This window comes from Antedon mediterranea, chromosome 5 (assembly GCF_964355755.1).
Source record: "Antedon mediterranea chromosome 5, ecAntMedi1.1, whole genome shotgun sequence".
NCBI lineage: Eukaryota > Metazoa > Echinodermata > Crinoidea > Comatulida > Antedonidae > Antedon > Antedon mediterranea.
This window is the reverse complement of record NC_092674.1, coordinates 27383613-27406126: the sequence shown is the minus strand read 5'-3', so window position 1 is coordinate 27406126 and position 22514 is coordinate 27383613. Positions and strand designations below refer to the sequence as shown.

General features: G+C 34.1%; 2 protein-coding genes across 2 annotated transcripts; one reads left to right on the top strand and one right to left on the bottom strand.

Annotated features, from left to right (window-relative positions):
* Window positions 1-1456: 1456 nt before the first annotated feature.
* Window positions 1457-2969, top strand: LOC140049457 (neuropeptides capa receptor-like). The gene has a single exon (XM_072094344.1). It carries the CDS (start codon window positions 1505-1507, stop codon window positions 2684-2686), a length of 1182 nt encoding a protein of 393 aa, XP_071950445.1. The 5' UTR covers window positions 1457-1504; the 3' UTR covers window positions 2687-2969.
* Window positions 2970-17362: 14393 nt separating this feature from the next.
* On the bottom strand, window positions 17363-20158 carry LOC140049326 (uncharacterized). Its single transcript, XM_072094195.1, has 2 exons — window positions 20090-20158; window positions 17363-19181 (listed from the first exon to the last, which is right to left on the bottom strand). Exon 2 carries the CDS (start codon window positions 19165-19167, stop codon window positions 18148-18150), a length of 1020 nt encoding a protein of 339 aa, XP_071950296.1. The 5' UTR covers window positions 19168-19181; window positions 20090-20158; the 3' UTR covers window positions 17363-18147.
* Between the last annotated feature and the right edge of the window lie 2356 nt (window positions 20159-22514).

Genomic DNA, 22514 nt, shown 5'->3' with positions numbered 1-22514 from the left:
TGGAAAAATGTAACTTAGCGGGGACACAGAACTGTTAAGATTGCACGTGTTTTTTCTTTGTAGAGAGAGAGAGCCCAGATGTTCATTAGTATTAGCGAGTTACACATACCTTTAATGAGGCGGTAGTATTTAGCCTATATACAAATATCACAATATATAATTTGGTTCCAATATACATAAGTATTAATTATTTCGACATTTTCATAATTGTTTCGTTTTATTACAAAATTGTATCAAAGGCCCGTAGGCCTCAAATGACTAGCATTTACAGGTACCGCGGGCTATTAACTATATACCGTATTAAACATAACAATTCATAGAAATAAAATCACATTTCAATTAATAAAGTACATTTCGTTAATATACTCATGGACAAATAATAATTAGATTTATTATTTCTCCATGGTATACTGTATTTTCGATTTAGTTTGATATAAGCGGCGCATGCGCGCTAGCTTTGTATGCCTATTTCATTGTAACAGAGACCGAAGCATCCTTAATCGTAGGATTAGCGCCCCACGACTAACAATCCGCACAAAATCGTTCACAAATTCACAATATAAGCAATGATGCAAAGTCCTCTATTTGATGATATACAATTATTTTGAAACTAAAAACCTTAGAAAACACCGCCTTTAACACGATTGTTTGATTGGGATGTATTGTTAAGTGTCGGCCTGCAGCTTTTAAAACGAAGAACTACTAAGGAAAACCTGCTGAGTCTGTCCGCTTCATTAGTTATTTTCACTCAAACCAGTCGCTTAAGTCAGAGTGAGAATTATTTCTAGGACGATTTAAGGCGATATCAGCCTGTCATAGTCATAACGTTAATCACGCAGCAAGCTGCATCCAATGCGACGATCCTTATTTGTCTCAATATCTCCCATCGATGAGATCGATGCTTTGCAGTAAATCATCTTGTTTAGAAGATACTCATAATAACATACTTTTGTGGACTTAGACCGTAAGTCCGTCCGTTTACTGTTCACAATTGCTAATAATTAGGCCTATAAATAGTCGTGCAATCTACAAAACCAACGCTTGGTTCGTTGGCCGTTTCGGCGTAAGCCTCAGCAAGATTACAGCAGTTAAAAGTTTTTAATGACTTTGTTGGACCGTCGAGCTTCTTCGATTTAATATTACATCACGATGTAATTACTATTATCTTTCTCACATAAGAAATATTTATTAGATGGAATATATTGCCGTGACGATATTGCTGATGAAATGTGTGAATACGTAAACGTTATATCGACCAATGAAAACCTAGCAAAATTAATGCCAAATTGTTGTGATCTTCTAAAATAACCGCGCTTTTGACACTTCAGTTTCAATATCGCCTGGTACGCGCTAACACGTGTTCGTCGTCGACTCTCTAACTCAATCGTATTAGTCTTCATTGAACTCATTTTTAACATTGTATAATTTGTTTATATCGATAGTATACAGTTATACAGGAATTATATCAAGAAAGAAAACTGGATGTAGCAACGCAATTGTGAAAATGACATCGTTATCGACCACTGTTGCTTCAAACGATACAATGACGGACATGAAATGTATAGACAGTATGGGTTCGGATAGTGTTTACTACGATAAAGTGGACAAAATCATCATTACACTGATAATGCCAGCTATTCTTGTGGTCGGAATTATGGGTAATGTGACATTTCTTGTTGTTGTAACTCTAGTTCAAAGGATGAGAACAATAACTAACTTATATCTGCAAAGTTTAGCAATTTCTGATTTGATATTTCTGGTCGTGGCCATCGGAGAAAAACTATGGCGGCTTCTGTCATCGCCGTATGTTGACGATCAGTCCATGATGGGTCAAGTCGGTTGTATCGTTGTATACTTTATTACAGATATGACTTTCTTTTCGTCGGTATTTCTTGTAACATTGGCGGCTGTGGAAAGGTTTTACGCCATTTGTCGTCCGTTAAAGCACCGTCTAAAAATCGGCGCTAAAGAACGAACAGTTCGCCTGATTACGTCTGCTTGGTTAGTAGCGTTTCTTCTTTCAATTTTGATATCACCCAGCAATTGGGGAAACGTTTCGTACTGTTTATGGTGGAATTCAACGACACCGTCGGGCCATAGTGAGTTGTACCAAGAAGGACAAATTTTTAAGTGTACAGGGATAACTCCGTGGTATACAAGCTTTGCATCACTCGTTCAAACCCTACCCTTCTTCGCTGCGTTCATTGCCAATTGCATTATATATTACAATATAATTAACAGTTTAAACCACCGTGTTGGTACCACCGATCGTCACAGACCGACAAACGTGAAAAATTTACGGATCCGTAACCAAGTTGCACGTATGCTTATTGTTAATGGTTTAGTGTTTTTCGTATGTCTGGCACCGTTTGAGATTTTTTCGCTCGTGATTACTGGAGAAACTGTAAGTAATGTTCACGTATTGTCACAAGAGTTGTTCAACTCATGGGGTCAGTTCGCCCGTCTTATGCTTTACGTCAATTCCGCCGTAAATCCGATAGTTTATAATCTAATGAGTAAGCGTTACCGACAGGCGTATTGCGACGCTCTAAAATGCAACGTGCGGCGTAAGCTGTTGTTTCGTACTAACTCGGGAGAATCCGGATCTAATAAGACCGGTCGAAATATGACTGTAACGCATCAACTTACAACCCCGACGGGGAACTTGTACACGACTTGTACTTGACCCTCTGACGTTTAGTTACGCGCAGTCAAACGTCATTGACATTCTGACGTTTAGTTACGCGCAGTCAAGCATCATTGACATAATGTCCTCCACGTGAGCTATACAGTATATATATACCTCCATGATTCAACAGAACAATGTGTGCATATGAAGTCAAGGTTATTCGTTAAACGTTTGTTATAAATGAAATAGTATATGGCCTAATTACGTATCACGTATTCTGCTTATTATTCTTTAAATTATGTAATTATTATCTAAAAAAAGTTTCTATATAAATCAAATATATGCCAATGTAAGATTTGATCATAAAGATAATATTGTTCCTTTGAAAAAAATAGAAATTTTAAAATTATTATTGTATTATGATGTTGAGGAAACAATATTTCTTGAAAAGCATGTATATAGATATATATATATATATAAACAAGCATTCAGCTTACTGTACATGGCCTAATGTGTAAAAACTGTTTTTCGGTATTTTGTAACTAGAAATCTATTTGTGTATGTAAACACTCTGCCAAATTGTGATTTTCTGTATAATACTGTTAGCAGGTGGTATACCAAAAACCCTGTCTATTTTAATCCCCAGATATTCTATCTTATTAACATTAATGCATTTTGTGAGCAATTTCTAAACATCAACAGCTGAAATTAGCTCTGTGATGATGTAACGAGTGCATTCAATTATATAATGTTTTATAATGAGTGCTGAGATAATTATTTGTGATTGGTCTGAATACCGTTTTCCCCCGCTAATGGAGTATTGTAAATGACCCTCTACTTACGATATATTCACATAGTAATGTACATAAGCTGTATGAACTGAAAATTCAGCATAGAAAGTCAATGTCACAAAATTGACGCGCGCGTACAATTCCATCATTACTTGAACGCGCGCGTTACAGTTTTCATCATTACTTGAACGCGCGCGTACAGTTGTTATCATTAATTGAACGCGCACATGTTGTACTCACAAAAAGATGTGTTTTACTGTACATGTACTGCATCATGTGTTTTAAAATTGCTAAAACCGTGTTGATGTTGCTAAAAGTTAATAAACAAAATGGTTAGCTATATGAATCATAATTAAATCTTGTCTTATTTACAAAATGATAGTTCAGCTGTGATCGATTGGTAACACCCTGCTATATCCCTACAATATAATACTTTACACTATGACGAACGTTTTGAAATCATTCTACTCCATTGTGTCCCACTATATAACGTAAACATATCTTATAACAGTATTATATTTTATTATACCAATATATAGCATATTTATTTTTGTTGAGACCATTTTGATTATATTGCCAATTTGTAACCTTAGTGTACAGTAATGTATAAACGTACTTCTTATAGTCGCATATGTGTCAAACTTACTACGTGCTCGTACTGACTAAAGGTCGGTTCCCATTATTAAGCGCAAGGACGTAGGTGCAACGCAGGGGATTTGTCAACATGCTTTCGTTGCGTCTTCGTCCCTTTCGTTGCGTCCCAAGCTTTAACGTTAATTACATTCGACGATTAAAGTTAATCAAAGTAAACTCATGGGATAACGATTTTATCGCGCTTTATTATTAATTTTAATTATATTAATTTGTTATCACATTTTTAATGGCCGAACGCAAGCTCTTCAGAGACCAAAATATGATCGTTGTTAATTAAAGAGTGGACTGTACGGCATCTATAATTTATAAGGTCTTAACTCTTATAATAGACGTATTAACCAAATACCATTTGTATAGTGTAAAAATACCAGTTGTAATCATCAGCAATCATAATGGTAATCTGTGTAGTATCTTAAAACATGTGTGTTTAATAATACTGTTTTGTTTAATTAAGTTTATCACCAATCGGCATAAATGTATTGTATTTGCATTCTGTATAGCTTACAAAAGATAGTTATTGATGACTTGTCTACAACTAGTATTATAAGATTAATATTCCGAGTCAACACAAACTCCTCTTACCATAAAAAGAGGAAGATAGATAATTTATTTCAAAATTAGACTTACTAAAACCTTTTTGTAATTAAAATGTGTATTTATACTTCAAGATCTATACTATACTAATTAAAATAAGAAACGGATGATATAAGTAAGATACGAAAGGGCTATCGATCTTTGACTTTAAAGAATGATTTGGTAAACTTTCGAAGTATCATCCATCTTGAGTGCATATACAACAAATATGTCCTAACGATAAAGATGTATTGTCCCCCTAAAATAATAATTTAATGTTTGTTGAATATTCCATTTGTATATCACTAATATTCTTCACGTTGACCGCAAATTGAATCGAAAAAAGATATATTTAGGTCGCATAAACCGTAATTTAAAGAAAATCCACTGTCTAGCCTACAGTATAGGATTAACCAATTACATGTTTATAAATTTATTTATTTTTGTTGAGAAACAATTTTGTTCTTTTTGGTTTGGCAAAAGTGAATCATATATACAAAGTAGGCCTAGTATTATTTTTCATGGTTTTTGGGGGTGGGGGAGGTGTTGGGGTTGGAGATGGTGTTGGGGGTGGAGATGGTGTTTGGGGGGATGGGGTGTCACATATTTAACAATAGTAAACGAAGCATAAATTAAGACTTTCTTACGCAAACGAAGCAATAAAAATCGTCGCAAAAATGTATCGTGGTCACATAATTTCCATAAATTAAAGTGTACATAAAGACTAGCGTTGGCTTTTTCCGCCAACTTTATACGCTTATACTAAACGTGTTTTACCATGCAAGATATATTACAACTTCTCCTTATTTTATTGCGCTCGTTGTTATATATAAATAGGCATTACGCATAAGACAAGTGAAATGAAATGGGTCTGTGTTTTTTAGAGGTTATTTAGGTTTAATTTCTACACAAATAAGGTCGGTTGTATATTGACTTGGGCTCCGATTAGTTCAACGTTGATATGAGCTTGTAACGACCGTGAGTAACCGAGTGCTGCAACCGTAACAGACGTTATATACCATATAACATTAATGCATTTAAAGAAAGTAGCCATAGTTTTGCATTCAAACATTGACATTAATATCAATATGTTTGCTTAAGTAAAAAAAAATGTTAAGTGCAGAAAACGGTGTTCGGTTCCCACTCGCAAAGTTATGTTTTTACGTCATTTTGCGTCGATGCGTTACGTACGTCGTCATTGCGTTTCTTCTTAATGTGAGAACTTGGTTCCCACTATAGAAACGCAACACACGCGAGTTGACGATTCATCGGTTGTGATTGGTCAAACCACTAATGCTTGGTTCCCACTAGAGAATTATTATGGGTATATTATGGATTATTCGAACTGTTCCTTTGCGTTTACGTCCTTGCGTTACGTCCTAGTGAGAACCAAGATTTACGTTTCGCTACCTCCTTGTATTGCGTCTCTGGACTAAGCATCATGTGTGTTAATGTACCGTAATGCAATGCTTACGGTATTGCATGACGTATCCAACAAACTACCACCAAACTCCACCCATGGCGCCTTAACTCTGCATGCCCTATGGTGGATGGGCTTAATTAAAATGTGTCTACGCTAAATAATGTTATTACTATAAGGATGTTTTTAATGATATAATGTAACATTCGAATTCGTTCTTGCTGCAGTCCTAAATGTTTTAGACAATGTAAATGATAGGTCATGATATGCCTTTAGGTCGGCCATGGTTCACTTTTCGCGTTCTCTTAATTTTCATAAATCTTGAAACGAATGAAATAACGGGCTTTATCAGTAAATTGATATCAACGTTGTAGATTCTAATGATATTTCTTCTGCAAGGTCTCAGCGGAAATTAAAGAAATAAACGAAATTCAAATGCACATGGAATATTTCGGCAACTACAAGTTCCGATGTAAATTAATCTTAATGTGTCTGAAATTCAATCGGGTTGTTTTATTGGTTGCAGTATCTGCATGCAAATTAAGAACATTTGAACAAAATGAATAGAACATATAATTAAAATAGAAAAAGGAACTATCAAACTGGAGTAGTGATTTAAGACGTACACTTACAATTGAAAGAAATAACAAACGAACAATTGGGTACACTCATAACTATATTTTAAAAGTTAAATTTTCAAAAGGTATTGTTGATATGTCCTACTCTTGTAGTAGATTAGATTAATGGTAGAATAGCGATTGGATTAGGCCTAGATTAATGGCAGATTAGATTAATGACAGATTAGATTACATTAATGAAATATTAGATTTTGAGAGGAATTTAAAAAAACGGAAAATTGGTGTATGGTCTATAGGCCAGGTGTGAGAAAAATGTTATATTTTGGCCACACGGTGAGGCTAACTAAATCAATTTAAATAATGTGTTAACATTTATTTATATAAGACAAATTACTTCGTATAAAGCTCTGTCTACACTATCAATCTTTATGCGGCAAAAAAGGGATGTTGGACATGATGATTCCATATCACTACTAATATAGTAGTGATATTACATCATCATCATAGAAATATTATTTTAGCATCACTACCATATTTGGGCACATCACTTTTTTATTAAACTAGTTTGATAGTGTGGACAGAGCTTTCAGAAATAACAAAAATCATTCATGTGTTTATTATTATGCTTATCTGAACAGTAATTAAGTAATATAGATTATGAGTATAGTAATGTATTATATAATATATATATAATTAATATCGCACTTATCTGTGCTCTGCGTTCTAATGAAGCTCTTGTGTGTTAAATTTTACTATAAGTTGGGTAAAACAACTCGTATCAACTGCACAACATTTGCCCAGTTTCTGTAATAAGCAAGATAATAATTATGTTATAATATCAGTGTGAACTCAATTACAACGAAAAATGTCACAGAAAATCAGGGACGCGACGCGTTGTAAAGCGTGGTTCCCACTAGCAACGCAACGCAAGGACGTAAAGCAACGCAAGTAAATTGACCAATCACAAGCGATGGCTTATTCGCTTGTGATTGCTAACTGTCTATAACTTCGCTTGTCATTGGTTAAAACGCTTGCGTTGCGTTTACGTCCTTGCGTTACGTTCTAGTGGGAACCAAGCTTACGCGTTGTTCAATGCAACGACCTATTGACGTGTGCTGTATTGGTTTGATTTCACGCAGGCGGGGCAAACACAATTATTGGAAAGCATTTCCTTACGTTGCGCGTAGGTTGCGTTACGTTGCGTCACTAGTGGGAACCAAGCTGTAGGTTGCGTTACGTTGCGTCGCTCATGGGAACCAAGCTTTAAGTTTCTCTACGTCAATAACGATGCGTATTGATGCTTGGATAATGTAACGGAGATATTCTGCTAATAAAAACTCCCAACGTTTATATAGATTAGATAAGGTTATTTCCAATCCATACTTAAATATGTCCAATTACAAAAGTAGGACTCTGATGTATTATTGCCATGAAAAATAATAAAAGACTTTAGGTAGATTTTCGTTGAAGCAGCCTTAACCGTATCTGTGTTCATTCATACATAAATCATAAAACATACAATAAAGAAGAAACAGTAGACCGCTCAATTTACGTTTTATTTCATAGTCATCATAACATTTGCATACAACTAATATAAAATATAATATATACATTTTGTCAGCGATCAACTCTTTTTAAATTTCAAACAAATGTTTGTAAAACAAAGACTTTGTATATAACAATATTACAAAAAATACTACAATTTATACCTTTGTTCCACCTACAACGCAAGGATTAATCGTGCCGCAAGTTAGACCAATTTTGAGGGCGATGGATCATCCGAACTGAGGACGTAAAGCGCTTGTCATTTGTCAACTCACTTGCGTTGCGCCACGCGTCGTTTCGTTGCGTCCAAGCATCACGCTTGTACGCACGATATGTACATTAAAGGGCGCGAGTGAAGTAGGTCGAAGAACCCGAAAGTTTTAGTTTTGTTTTCATTTCATTTCGACCAGGTTTCTCGTCCGTTGTGGTGGTACTTAACAGGAAATAACGCTGATGAGTGATGATTATAGAAACTAAATGAAAATTAAACACATACTTTAATTTAGTGATGACACCTTTCAGTTACTTAACACATGCTTTTAATATTTACTTCAACACGTTACGGACAATCTTACTAATTATCTAATGTATGCATTTTCTCAATTATCCTATAGGTACTTGACATATAAGTAAAGAGAAACACAATTGCATGTAATTAGTGATGGTTTCATCGTAAACTTTTGATCACAAATTCAATATAGACTTCAAAAGTTTAATGTTAACTAAATCCTATATTAAAAGATAAAGCATGGTTCCCACTAGAGACGCAACGCAAGGACGTAGACGCAACGCAAGGACGTAGACGCAACGCAAGGACATAGACGCAACGCAAGCGAGTTGATCAATGACAAGCGGCAGTTCAATGATCCATCGCGTTGTGATTGGTCAAATCACTTGCGTTGTGCTTACGTTTCCTCCCGGTGAGAACCTTGTAAGAGGACATATTCGGTACCCAAATTCTCCCCGTAATAGCGACTGCGTCCCCTGAGTATCGGTTGGCCGATTGAGATCACTCTCTTCTATAGGTAAAACATTTTTTTTCCTTGTTCGTTTTTTGGGGAAAGTGTCCCTTTAATAGTTGTATCCCCTGAGGTTTGTCTCAAAGGCAGAGTTCTATACTGTATTCATGTTGCTTGCCTATACAATTATATATATGTATTTGAAAACCGTCATCTTTTTTGTTTGATGACATGAAAATTAAACTTACGATTGATTTGATTCAGGTTAAAGTGTAAACTAAAAATACACAGGTTGATTAGAAGAAAGTCTTATATTATATTTATAAATTTATCAAAGTATATATCAAAGTATATATAGCTGCTAGTATAGGTTTTTATTAAAGAAATGTCGCAACATTTTTCAATTAATGGATATGTTTATTTGTTATTTTAAATTTTTCATTATGTTTTGCTGTGGTGGTAAATAAATTACGTGATTTAGTTGTTTTTCTCAAATTTTTAGCTTTCATTTATTGTATTCGTGAACTTAAAAGGTAAATAAATTGTTTAAAATGTTCAGTTTGTTACCACTTGGATATAACTCGGGACGTGTAAGTAAATAATTTGACCAATCATAAACGACAGTTCGAATGATCCGTCGCTTGTGATTGGTCAAATTACTTGCATTGTGCACACGTCCTTGTTGCGTCCTAGTGGGAACCAAGCTTTGTGTGGAATAAGCTGCATAAATCCTTTTATATTTGTAATAAAGCGAAAAATGTGCTGTCATGCCTGACATAACACAAACACTGTATGAAATGGCTTTACTATGACACATCACTGCAAGATCACATTTCTGTACAAATATATCTCTAATGTATAACTTAAGTTTTGAATTGGGATTTCAGATGATTGCCTTGAGTTGTTATTGCTATAAAATTTGACAGAGAGGTACTAATATCGGTTCAATAGCCAGCAGTATAGTCATAAGGGTACGACTAGGGGTCAATAGCCAAACGATCATTTCCAAATCAAAGATGAGTTAATGTTAAATGTCCTAATGAGTTTACGACATCATTTCAAGTTTGCTTTGATGTTTACCGATAATGTTCCTATAAAGTGATCATAAAAGGAATTTGTTAAGATCTTAAGTCACGTGTCACATTAGGGAGTTTTGGTTATTTTAATCCGTAAACTGTTAACCTTTTATTTGCAACATACATCATTTCTGTAGTAATGCACAAACGTGTTTAGGCATTTGTACAGTACGCAGAACCCCAATTAAGCTTGGTTCCCACTAGAACGTAACGCAGGGACGTAAACGCAACGCAAGCGTTTTAACCAATGACAAGCGAAGTTATAGACAGTTAGCAATCACAAGCGAATAAGCCATCGCTTGTGATTGGTCAATTCACTTGCGTTGCGTTACGTCCTTCCGTTGAGTCGCTAGTGGGAACCACGCTTAAAGGTTCCCCTAAAGCGTGGTTCCCAGTAGCGACGCAATACAAGGACGTAACGCAACGCAAGTGAATTGACCAATCACAAGCGATGGCTTATTCGCTTGTGATTGCTAACTGTCTATAACTTCGCTTGTCATTGGTTACCACGCTTGCGTTGCGTTTACGTCCTTTCGTTACGTTCTAGTGGGAACCAAGCTTTAATAGGAATTGGACGTAATGTTAAAACATTTGATAGTTTCCTGAAAACCGTGTCCCTTTGATTGGGTATCGGGAAAGGAAGGGTTCTTATTGTTGGTAATATCCGAGACGAAATGTCCTGTTGGATAAAAAATTAATTTTTTTTAAATGAAATAATCTTAGACTTATTGTGATATTGTCGGTCCAATAATGAAAGAGTTTATTTTTAGATTAACGTCTGATGTCAACTTACTGTTGTGTGATTATTTGGCTTTTTCCCTCTTTTTTTTATTACCGTTGCTTTAAAATGATTTATACATAATGAGCGATGGTGACTTCAACTAATTATTCTACAACATTGATGTCGATCATCAACACTAGAATTAATATGCTGAATGCTAACAGATCAACGTTCACTTCTAAATTTACAGAACCATATTGTGAAGAAGCACATGCTGAAAACATTCCCATTCTAGTAATGAATAAAACGCATTTTATTCATGCCGAGGATTAAACAAAATGTCACCAGCTCACCTCCTGACACAAAATCCGCCACAACAGCTTCATTAAAATGTCTTTTTCTGCATTCGCAACAACAAGTTCGCAAGATTAAATCTCTTTCCGTGTTTGTAAAGTTTTTTTTATTTGATTAAATATCGTTTGTGACTGTTGATCTATCTTTGCAAATAATTTCTGAAGTAGAGAATATAAAATACTAAGCTATAATAAAAGAAAATGTTTGAAATTAACTAAGGCAAGGTCGATTTGTATGACCGCCGTAAGGCACAATCGGACTGCGCGCCTCCTCGAGTGACGTCAGCATCGTGGCTATAGCTACACGGCAAAATGACGCGTATTGTTAGCAGAAAATGGCTGACAGGTCCTGATTTATGGCGTGGTGTAATTTGTATTAATAACAGTCTAATGAAATATAAAATGTTATAGTAACACGTGTGTGACAATATGAATGGCTAGCAAACGCATCAAAACGAACGTTAGTGAGAATGAATGACCAAACATCGCATTTACTCAACAAATCTTTAATTTGATCAATATTATAGGCACACACAATAAAATCATTGTCGATAACACATATATTTTTTACGTTAGCTTATCTGAAATGGTAAGACATTTGTGACGAGGGTTATCATCGAATGTGGTAAATGTCTGGAGAAAACATAGTTATATTATATCCATAGTCTGACTGCATGTTGAAATCGATATTATAATCACTCATCTTCTTCGTTTCTTTTCACTGCTTTTGATGATACACGTATATAAAATCATCCTTTATTTCAAATATAAAAAAAACATACAAGAATGTAAAAAAACATCCCAGGTCACAGCTTGAGAGACCAAGCATATTAAGGACAAAACAAGACAACAAATATAAAAAAACAATTACAATAAGAACGCAAAAATAGTAGAAAAACAAATCAGGCATAAAAAAAATAGAAAAGGAAAGACTTGGCGAGAGTTAATAATCAATTGCCATGCATTATCTATACTTTTAGTTAACAATATTAGTGAATTACATTTTAATATTGTTTATAGAAAGTTGTTATATCGTAGAGGATGCATCAAAATGTTAGAGAGAAAGAAAAAAAATATATATTTAAAGTGAAATCGTAGATTGATTCTAAAAAAAAATTGTGAAAATAACAAAATATTTAACAAACCTCCTTAAATAGCCCCAGTGTTAAAATAGGTCTAATGTTGACATCTCGGCATCCAACATTTCAATCTGTCAAGTATTTGGCCCCAATATATAAAACTGTTTCTATTGATATATAATACAGTAAAAGTGTTGATATGATATGACAATTTATAGGCTTGTGAAGATTGCACCTGTTAGATATTATTTTGCCGGAAGTGAGGGGTTGATTCCGGGAACATTATTTCAAATATTTTGCTCGTCTCTCATTCCATTAGTAAAGGAACTTTAAAATACCATTCGTGTCGTCATCTGGATTAGTATATATTTTGAAATGTAATGTATATAACCCCGTCCGAGATGACACATTCCGTGCAAAACAACAATCTGAGATAACCTAAAATGGTGAAGAAAGATATGTGACTAAAAAAGTACATATTCCTGTTTTAACACCTCATGACCTACATATTGTTTTATGTTAAAATATATATATATTTTTTAGAATTTCTTTTTTGTGAATATGCCATTTTAATGTTACAATAGTTTGACCAAAAACTGGATCGAAAAAAAAAATTATTTACCTGAAAAAATACTTAAATTATTGTCAGACAATGGTTTTTGGATAAAATTAAATTTCTTTTGTCTTTTTATAAGTGAAATAATGTTTAGGTTTTTTTTTCTTTTCTTTTAAAGAATAACTTTATTAAGACTACAAAATGGCCTATTTAAAGTCTGATTTTATTAATCTTCATTTTTTATTTTTTTTTGGGGACAATACATTTTTAACATTACATTTATGTTTTTATCAATATGTGTTCAAGAAGAAAATAGTAATGTAGTACTTTGTTCCATTCGGTGCCCAAACCAAATTCAAAGAAGAAGATAGTGATTCAGTATTTTGTTTCATTCTGTGCCCAATTGAAAAAAAAACATTCAACGTTAATTTGAATGTGTTTAGTTTTATTTTGACACTTACTAGACGTTAGATCAGGTAAGTATACGAAAGGTATCGTACCAGAGGGACTGTTATATCTGCAAGGTATAACATTAACGCCAATCGTCAATTACTTCGATTCATTTCACACGCCAATTGCAAATTAAGTTAGCAAAAATGCCAATGGCTTCAACAAAATGTTACTTAATTTGATGAATGTAACACATAGCAACAAATTTAAAATATTGTAAATTTAATAATTACGGCGCCCTGACTTATGATAGCAAATTGTAATTGACATGATACGTGAACCGTGACGTCAGGGTAAAAATGGAGAGAACACTCGGTTTATAAAGCTCTGTCTACACTATCAAACTAGTTTGACAAAAAAAGTGTGATGTACCCAGAGTTTCCGTCAATATGACGACGCAGCGGCGAAATCATACCTCGCATCCGTGAAAATACTGACAAGAAATAAACAGAACCCTGGCGGGAATAGTAATTCACACCAAAATTTTGCACGCAGTATTCTCTCCAGGGCATATTTCTGACTTATGATGCTTTTTGACAGATTTTTTTCATTTTTGGGGAGAACAAAATGTTTTTAATGTCTCCGTGCATGCCATACCCGTTTTATATTACTTAGGCCTATATTATTATTAGATCGTTTTAATTGGAATATCGTCGGGTTGTCGTGCGCGGTTCTTTGAAGTAAACAAGTATTAATCTTATATTATTAATACTATAAAAAGTCTTAAGCACTGTGCTTTGTAGTTATCTATTTTTACATTCTGTGTGTCATCTAACATAATTATTCGTGGGGTTTTTTTTAAAGGCAAACGTTCATTAAACTCAAAAGGTAATTGAACAGAACAGAATAAACAAATATACAAAACAAAGCTAATAGGCATATAATGCTCTGCCTAGTCTCGTTTAAATACAAGTCACCCGAATCTACAGCCGTCACTAGATACATCTTAACTGACAATCGCAAGTCATTGACATACAACTCTAGGTGTATTAAATACTTGCGGTCAGCCTAGTCTCGTTTAAATACGAGTCACCCAAATCTGCAGCGACCACTAGATACATCTTAACTGACAATCGCAAGTCATTGACATACAACTCTAGGTGTATTAAATACTTGCGGTCAGCCTAGTCTCGCTTAAATACGAGTCACCCAAATCTGCAGCCACCACTAGATACATCTTAACTGACAATCGCAAGTCATTGAAATACTAGTGTAGGTGTATTAAATACTTGCACTCTGTCTAGTCTCGTTTAAATTTACGAGTAACCCAAATCTGCAGCCATCACTAGATAATTCTTAACTGACAATTGCAAGTCATTGAAATACAAGTCTAGGTGTATTAAATACTTGTAATAAGTACTTGCAGTCAGCCTAGTCTCGTATAAGTATCGTGACAATGCGATCGATGCCACTCATGGCTCTACGATTGATCACAGATGTCCGCTATAATTAGGTCCGTTCTCAAAAAGGCAGTTGATCAATTACGAAACTACTGATTCTAATTTAAAAATTACATTTCCAAAAAAAAAAAAATTTAAAACTTGTATAGTGTTTATCGAGAAATGGCGGTACGGATTTGTTTAATTCTCTATAATACATCGTTTGCTTTTTACGAAAAAGTGGCGCATTTTCTGTGAGCTTGTAAGTAGGAACGCGGTTTATCTCTTGCTTTGACTTGATTAAGGAATCGCAGTTTGCTCATCTATTAAATTAGAACAACCGCTGAGATACAAATGAAAGGTCTTGTTGATCACATTGACATTTCGCTCTCATACAACGTAACATGTCTATTATTATTATGTTTCTGAAAAGCATAAGCTTTATCGCTTAATATACTTAAGCCACAGCCACTTTGAAACGGTTACTTCGACTAAGATAATTAACTCCCTTATAATGTAATGCAATGAATCCGCGACTGATTATTTCTTAGTGCATGTTTCACCATCACCATCTTCTTCGTTATAAATAGCGTCGTACTAATTGATAATAAGAGTGTGGTGTAAAAATAAGTAGGTCTATATCTCCCTGAGTCAGTGACGTCATCAGAGTAAAGACAATACAATAATGTGTTAAAAATTGTCCGTTGGATTATGACATTATTGTAATAATTATGTGTAATGATAATGGCGTACTTAAGCTTCGTTCCCATTAGACACAACGCAATGATGTAAACGCACCGCACTTGATAAATTAGGACGCGATAGATCATTCGAACTGTCGCTTGTGATTGGTCAACTCACGTAGCGCTACGTTAGGACGCGATGGATAATTCGAACTGTCGCTTGTGACCGTTCAACTCGCGTAGCGCTACGTTAGGAACGCGATTGATCATTCAAACGGTCGCTTGTGATTGGTCAACTCATTTGCGTGGCGCTACGTTAGGACGCGATTGATCATTCGAACTGTCGCTTGTGACCGTTCAACTCGCGTAGCGCTACGTTAGGAACGCGATTGATCATTCAAACGGTCGCTTGTGATTGGTCAACTCATTTGCGTGGCGCTACGTTAGGACGCGATTGATCATTCGAACTGTCGCTTGTGATTGGTCAACTCATTTGAGTAGCGCGCTACGTGGATATGTTGTTCAAGATGCGCCAATTTATAATTAGCAATGATGCTCATCGACGAAGAGTATAGACACTCATTTTGTAGATGAGGATTTCTTTTTGCGATTTGATGTATTATTACTTGTTGTTTTATTGTCTTAATTATGCCAAGCAAAATGAATTTTCATTTTAAAAGTGGATCAACACAATTTCTTGAATCTTGAGTCTCCTAAGATACGAGTGCGTGGTATGAACAGGAAGTTGTTATTTTACAACTCCTTAGTATGAACAACAAGACAATATGATTGCCTTGATATGAACGATATAAACGGATTTGCTACCAGAATCAGCATATTTATTTAATTCATTTAATGTCCGTACACTGTTGACTTATACTTAATAAATTGAGAAGCTTTTATTCTTTATTGAATTAATTTGAATCAATAACCATTATGAATTGATCGTAATTCTACCTATTTTTTCTTTAATCCCGATGTCGTTAAATTATTTATAGGTCTAATTTAAAATAGAAAAATTCGCAGATTATAGGCCTAATTTTAAAATAACTTAAAATAGAAAAATGCGCCGATGTTGAATAATGTACTGGATTGTTTACATCAAAATGAAGTTAATTATCAAAAAATTTAATACTGAACTCTAAATATACACCTTCGTAAACTCTCTCGTTCACACGTAATAATTACGCACCGGTTGTAATGATGTAATAATGATACTATTGCATTTTCGTGTTAAGCATTTTCCATCTTCTAATGTTACCGATTTTAAGTAAGTGAGTAGCCTTTGAATATTATAAGCCAAGACGCGCTAACTCAATATCGTGAAAAGTTGTTTAAATGCCATTTAGACATCATCATAATACTTCGATAAATAGAAAAGTTATATTAGAAGCATATAGTAGATTATTAATAACACACGACAAAACAATGCCTGCGTGATGCTAGAAAAAATTGTTTTGAGGTCGATGAAGAAGACACAAAGACTACTGAACAAATTAAGTAGGTCGGTGAAAAAGTCACATTCTAAATCACACAATTGCTGAGTCAGAAAAAAATCAAATTGTAGGCCTTCAACGAAAAAATACAAGGCTATTAAAATCTAGATTCGAAATAAAATGAGTCAATATAGGTAGTTGTAACTATCTCGCTGGAATTGTGCAAAAAATATTTATGAAACATAAATACATCTGTTGAAATAGGAAGGTCATGTAAATTATAGTAATAGTCACAGTGTACTGTCTTCCTATAAAAAAAATCAGTATCCCGACAACAAGAAAGTGTGTATACTACAGAAGCATAAGTGGACATAGGCCTAATGCTAACAAAATCAATACAATTGGTAACTTATATGGCCGGTATCATGTCTAGCGACAGAACACAGTATACTGTATCACGTTATCTGATAGCCCAAGAAAGACTGAGATTTAATCTCACACTATTTTTTTTCTTTTTTAAAGTAAATATTTAGGATAGAATTTGTCGTCATCGGGCAAGATACCCTGAATGTTTATTGTCTTTAAGACTAATACCGTACATGTATCGGCAGAATTTGAATCAGAGGCAATATAATATACACAGTGTTGTAAATAAATGAAAAACATAATTTGGTTTATAAAATACAACCCTTTAGCGGAAAGGATTTATAATATCATGACTAATATGTCAGGAAAATTATCTTATGATTTTTTTTCCATTCAGCCACAGTTTTAACATTCTGAAATAGAACAACCGGGAATTGATAATTCTTGTAACTTCCTTTATTACCACTACCATTAAACAAGAGAACTTGAATGCGAATAAACTCATTATCACTGATTCGGAATCCATATCAGGAAAAAAATAAATTGCATAAAACGTATTGTACTTAACCAAGTTTTCTGACACGGATTGATTGTGTAACACAGATAAATGAATGTTAATAAACATTCAGACCCGTCGGTCCATTTAAAAGGATTAGACCAAAAGGTATTTTCAAAAGATTACCTTATTTCTAGTACAATTGTATTACTAGCCGTTGGTTTAAATACCACATCAGTCTTTCAGCTTTAATACGTGAAGACATAATGATGTATCCTATACGTTATACGAAGTCTAGTAAACGTCGTAAACATGTAATAATATACGGTTTAAAATGTGTTTAAACTCTTTAAACCATTCATTGAATGTATTAATTATTACCTATAATGTTAGGTAGTTACCATTAAGTAGCCCATTTACTGTTCATATGTAAAATCGGGTACGACGGCAAAGTGTCATTAATATCTTTAACTAATACGGCTTCCTTTAGATCTTCACCTTTACTCTGAAGAACATCTTCCTGTTTGTCCACATCTTCTTGACATTTGGACATTTCTCCTTGTTCTTCATCTTTTGGATTCACTTCGGTGGTCGGTTCTCCTCCTAGTGACGTAATTGACAGCTTAATTTCTTCGATATTGCACTCGAATCTAGATAGGGATGAATCTGGAACGTTTTCAGTTAAGCCTTCTATATCATCACATGTGGAGAGAGTGTCTCCTAGAACCTTCGTTAGATGTACTGCAGATTTTGTCTGTGGTCCAACCAATGTTTCGTTGACAGTTTCAGATAGTTCTTTGGCATGTTTGACACGTTCAATGGCAGCTTCATGAGTATCCTTCAATTTCTTTTCTTCGGCTTCATGATACCTATCAATCATCTTGAATAAACTCGCTTCTGTCTTGTGGATTTCTTCTACAAGCTGTTCCATTTTCTCACGAACATCCTCTTTATTGGCATCGCAATAACTCTGCAAATCTGCGAGTTTCTGCTTGAATTTTTCATCAAACGATCCGATCTTCTTTTGTAGTTTACCTTGAGCTCTTTTCACAAACATCACTAGTTCATCTGTCTCCGATTTTGGTTCCTCAATCTTCTTTTTCTTACATCGTTCAAGTAACTTATCGTGAACCATGCTATTATCAAAATTGGTTACGTCATCGTGGGGTACTCGATGCTTCCTACTACAGCTGGGACATTGGCAATAGAGGGCTTGTAGACTTTCGTCAAATGGAGTTGTTTCTGTTAGACTCAAATCCAGACCACTGTCTAATGTCTTCTTCTCCAGCTTAAGACTTTGTAAGCAGCCCAGGCAGAAGACATGTTGGCAAGGTAAGAGCTTAGGTTGTTTTACTTCTAAATTGTTGTCAAAAATCTCAGAGCAACTTGGACACGTCAACAGCTCTGACAGTGTATCATCCATATTGCAATTCTAAACTGAAAAATAAAAAAAACAAATAATTTAGTATAATGTTATCGATAGAGGGTCGGAACTACTATTTCTAATCATGTTTTATTACGCCCAACGTTCGTTATTTGGGAAATAGTTTTTATTTCACTTTTTACTTTCTAGAAATAAAATTTCTCTAACACCTGATTAATGAAGCTGATCATTGAGAGCTATCTTAAAAATAGAGATTAAAATTAAAATAGTGAAGTCCTAGGCCTACATCTTTTCATTTCAAGTGTTTTTTTTGGTTTTTTTTTTTCGTGGTAATCACCCACCTTTATACTAATTTCTTCTCGTTTTCAATAACATGACATGACGTAGGTAGTTTTTATTTTTTTCTATTCATAAACACAACATAATAAAATCATGTCTGTTTTTTTGGTTTTTTTTCGTGGTAATCATCCACCTTATACTAATTTATTATCATTTTTATTAACATGACATAATAAAATCAACATTGGAAATGGAGGAAAAGCAAGTAAAAACATTATATTGTTTTCCTCTAACTGACATCTTAATATCTAGAGATTTTTACAGATATAGCAGACTATATACAACGCATTAAGCAAACCTATTCTGATTTGTTATTGGACAATGAAAGGGTGTAATTTGAATAGTTTGACAAACGTTAAAGTTCACGATAGTTATATTATGTAACAAATTACATTGTTAATACATTGAACCAATATTTATAACTTTTATTTTTTTATAACTAAATTATAACTACCATGTTCTCTAATAACACAATCTAATCAGCTAACTAATAATTAGTTTTCCTAATGTTCCTTTCAATTAACTTAACTGCCAAACAGCAAGTAAAGATTATTACAACTTTATCACTGACACAGATTGAAGATGAAAGTTCAAAATTAGTTAAAATGTTAATTGGACTTACCTTTTTTTGGTTATTCTAGTTGTATAAAGTATTGATCGTCTGCGACTAAGTTGTATAGTCTGCCACGCGTTCAACAAGTAGCATTTGTCGTCTGCTGACGTTTCTCTTCTTTTGTTTCCTTGTGTTATTTGATTAGGAAACTGAGCCCCTGACTCATCAACAAATGATATCACACAAATAGGACATTTTCGAGCCTTTTAGACATTGATTATAACTCTTGCCAATATTTCATCGTTTGTTTTTTCCTGCAGAAAAATAGAAGCTACACGTGGTTATTGCTATAAGGGCTGTCATTGTAGCAAGATTGCCTATGCTTTAGGAAGGATATTGCATTATACAGACATGGTCTGTCTGGAATCACACCCAACTTAATGTGTATCATAATTATTAATAGTAGAAAAATAATTGGTTTATTTTTAGGGGGTTTTTTTAATATGCCATTTTAACATAACATCAATTTTGCTTGAAAATAAAAATTAAATGTTAAAAAATTCAACCGGAAGGATATTTTCTGAAAGTCAATTGGGTTTCTAATTGGACTTACCGTTTATTTATTTTTGTCGCCTTTTTTCTAAACGAAAACATGTTTTTTAAGCAAAAGTGAATGCATTTATTAAAATTACAAAATGACCAATATATTTAAAGTGTGACACATTCTTTTGTATTTGTCATATTTTTGGGACATTACATCCGGTTAATGTCGCATCTCAATTTTTTTCAAAATCCGACACAATTTGTTAGAATTGTGATATCGCTCCTTTTTTGTGTAACAAATTATATGTTAGTCATAACCATGGGAAAAATTACAGCTAACAGTTTCCCCTTATTAATTAAAATCACCAGTATTATTTGGAAAGTGTAATGAATCATTGAATATTAATATCCATTTCTGTGCACTAAGAAATAAGAATAACCATTTATCATAGTGCTGTATCTACACAAATGACATGATACATCAACTCATTTCACATGATGTCTATATCATGGAAGGTTGTGTTAAGGTATATTAGGCGTTATATGTGAAACACATGAGATGCTGTATCACGGGATTTGCCAATGATACGGACATCATTTAAATACAGTAAATCGATGGCTTCGATATGATGGAAGGCATGTATTGTATCTTACATCACATTTACATGTGTTATTAGTATGAAAATCATGAATCGTGAAGGAGATGACAAAGTCTACGTGATTAAATTTATTACCAACGACCACAAAGATGTGGTTCAATGAAATAGTATATACTAATAATATAGTGTAATTAAACTATAATCTATAGTCTGTCCTAATAAAACCGTCCCTTTAATAACGGTTTTCCCTGAGTAGGAGTTGGTCAATGTTAGTATATGCTTTTCCTGTTAGTTTCAAAGATGTGGTCCAATGAAAAATAGTATATACTATTATTAATATAGTCTAATTAGGCTATAATATAATATGTCCTAATAACAAACGTCCCTTTAATAACGATGTCCCCTGAATAGGAGTTGATCAATGTTAAAGTATATGCTGCTCCGGTTTGTTCCACGAGAAGTATCTCCATTAGCTCTGTCTACACTATCAAATCAAGTTTGACAAAAAAAAGTGTGATGTGCCCAAATATTGTAGTGATATGACATCATCATGTCCATATATGTCACATAAAGTTTGATAGTGGACATAGCTTTCTAGGTAGTATCTTGAATAGATTGGTTCTACTGTTTTCTTCTTTTGTGTATGTGCGTGTGTTTGAAATATATCATTTCATTCCTTAGATTTATCCTCTGCTGTTTTATCCGTTACGGTAACAATATGGTTTCATTACGTTAAACTGCTACATAATCCTATTATAAGTAGTTTCAGTGTATGTTCATAAATGATTTAATAGCTAGTGACCGAAGGTGAACTGTACTTAGGTTTGATTAATTTGCGCGATGACAATCAATCTGTGGAGAGTAGATGAATAAATGATATATTATGCAGACTTTTTCTCTTTTTTTTGCATTTAATTAAACGTTCGATAGGTTCAAAATTAGTCTAGCCAATTACTAGGATAGTAGTACTGCACATCCAGGTATATAACGTCATAACATGGTATATATGAATACAGTTGAAGTATTGTGATATACATGTTTTAACTTAAGATTGGTTACCATAAGAACTCAGCGCACTGAATGGCGTCAGCACAACGCAAAGTAATTTGACCAATCATGAGAGATGTGTCATCCCAATTGTGGCTTGTGATTGGTCAACTAACTTGCGTTGCGTGTACGACTTTGCGTTACGTTTAATGGAACTTAAAAACGCAACTCATTGAATGACGTACACGCAAGTAGTTTGACCACATGCGACAGTTTGGATGATCTGTCGCTTGTGATTTGTCAAATGTGTACGTTTTGCGTACGTATCGTCGTCCAATGGGAATCAAGCTTTACATATTAACAAT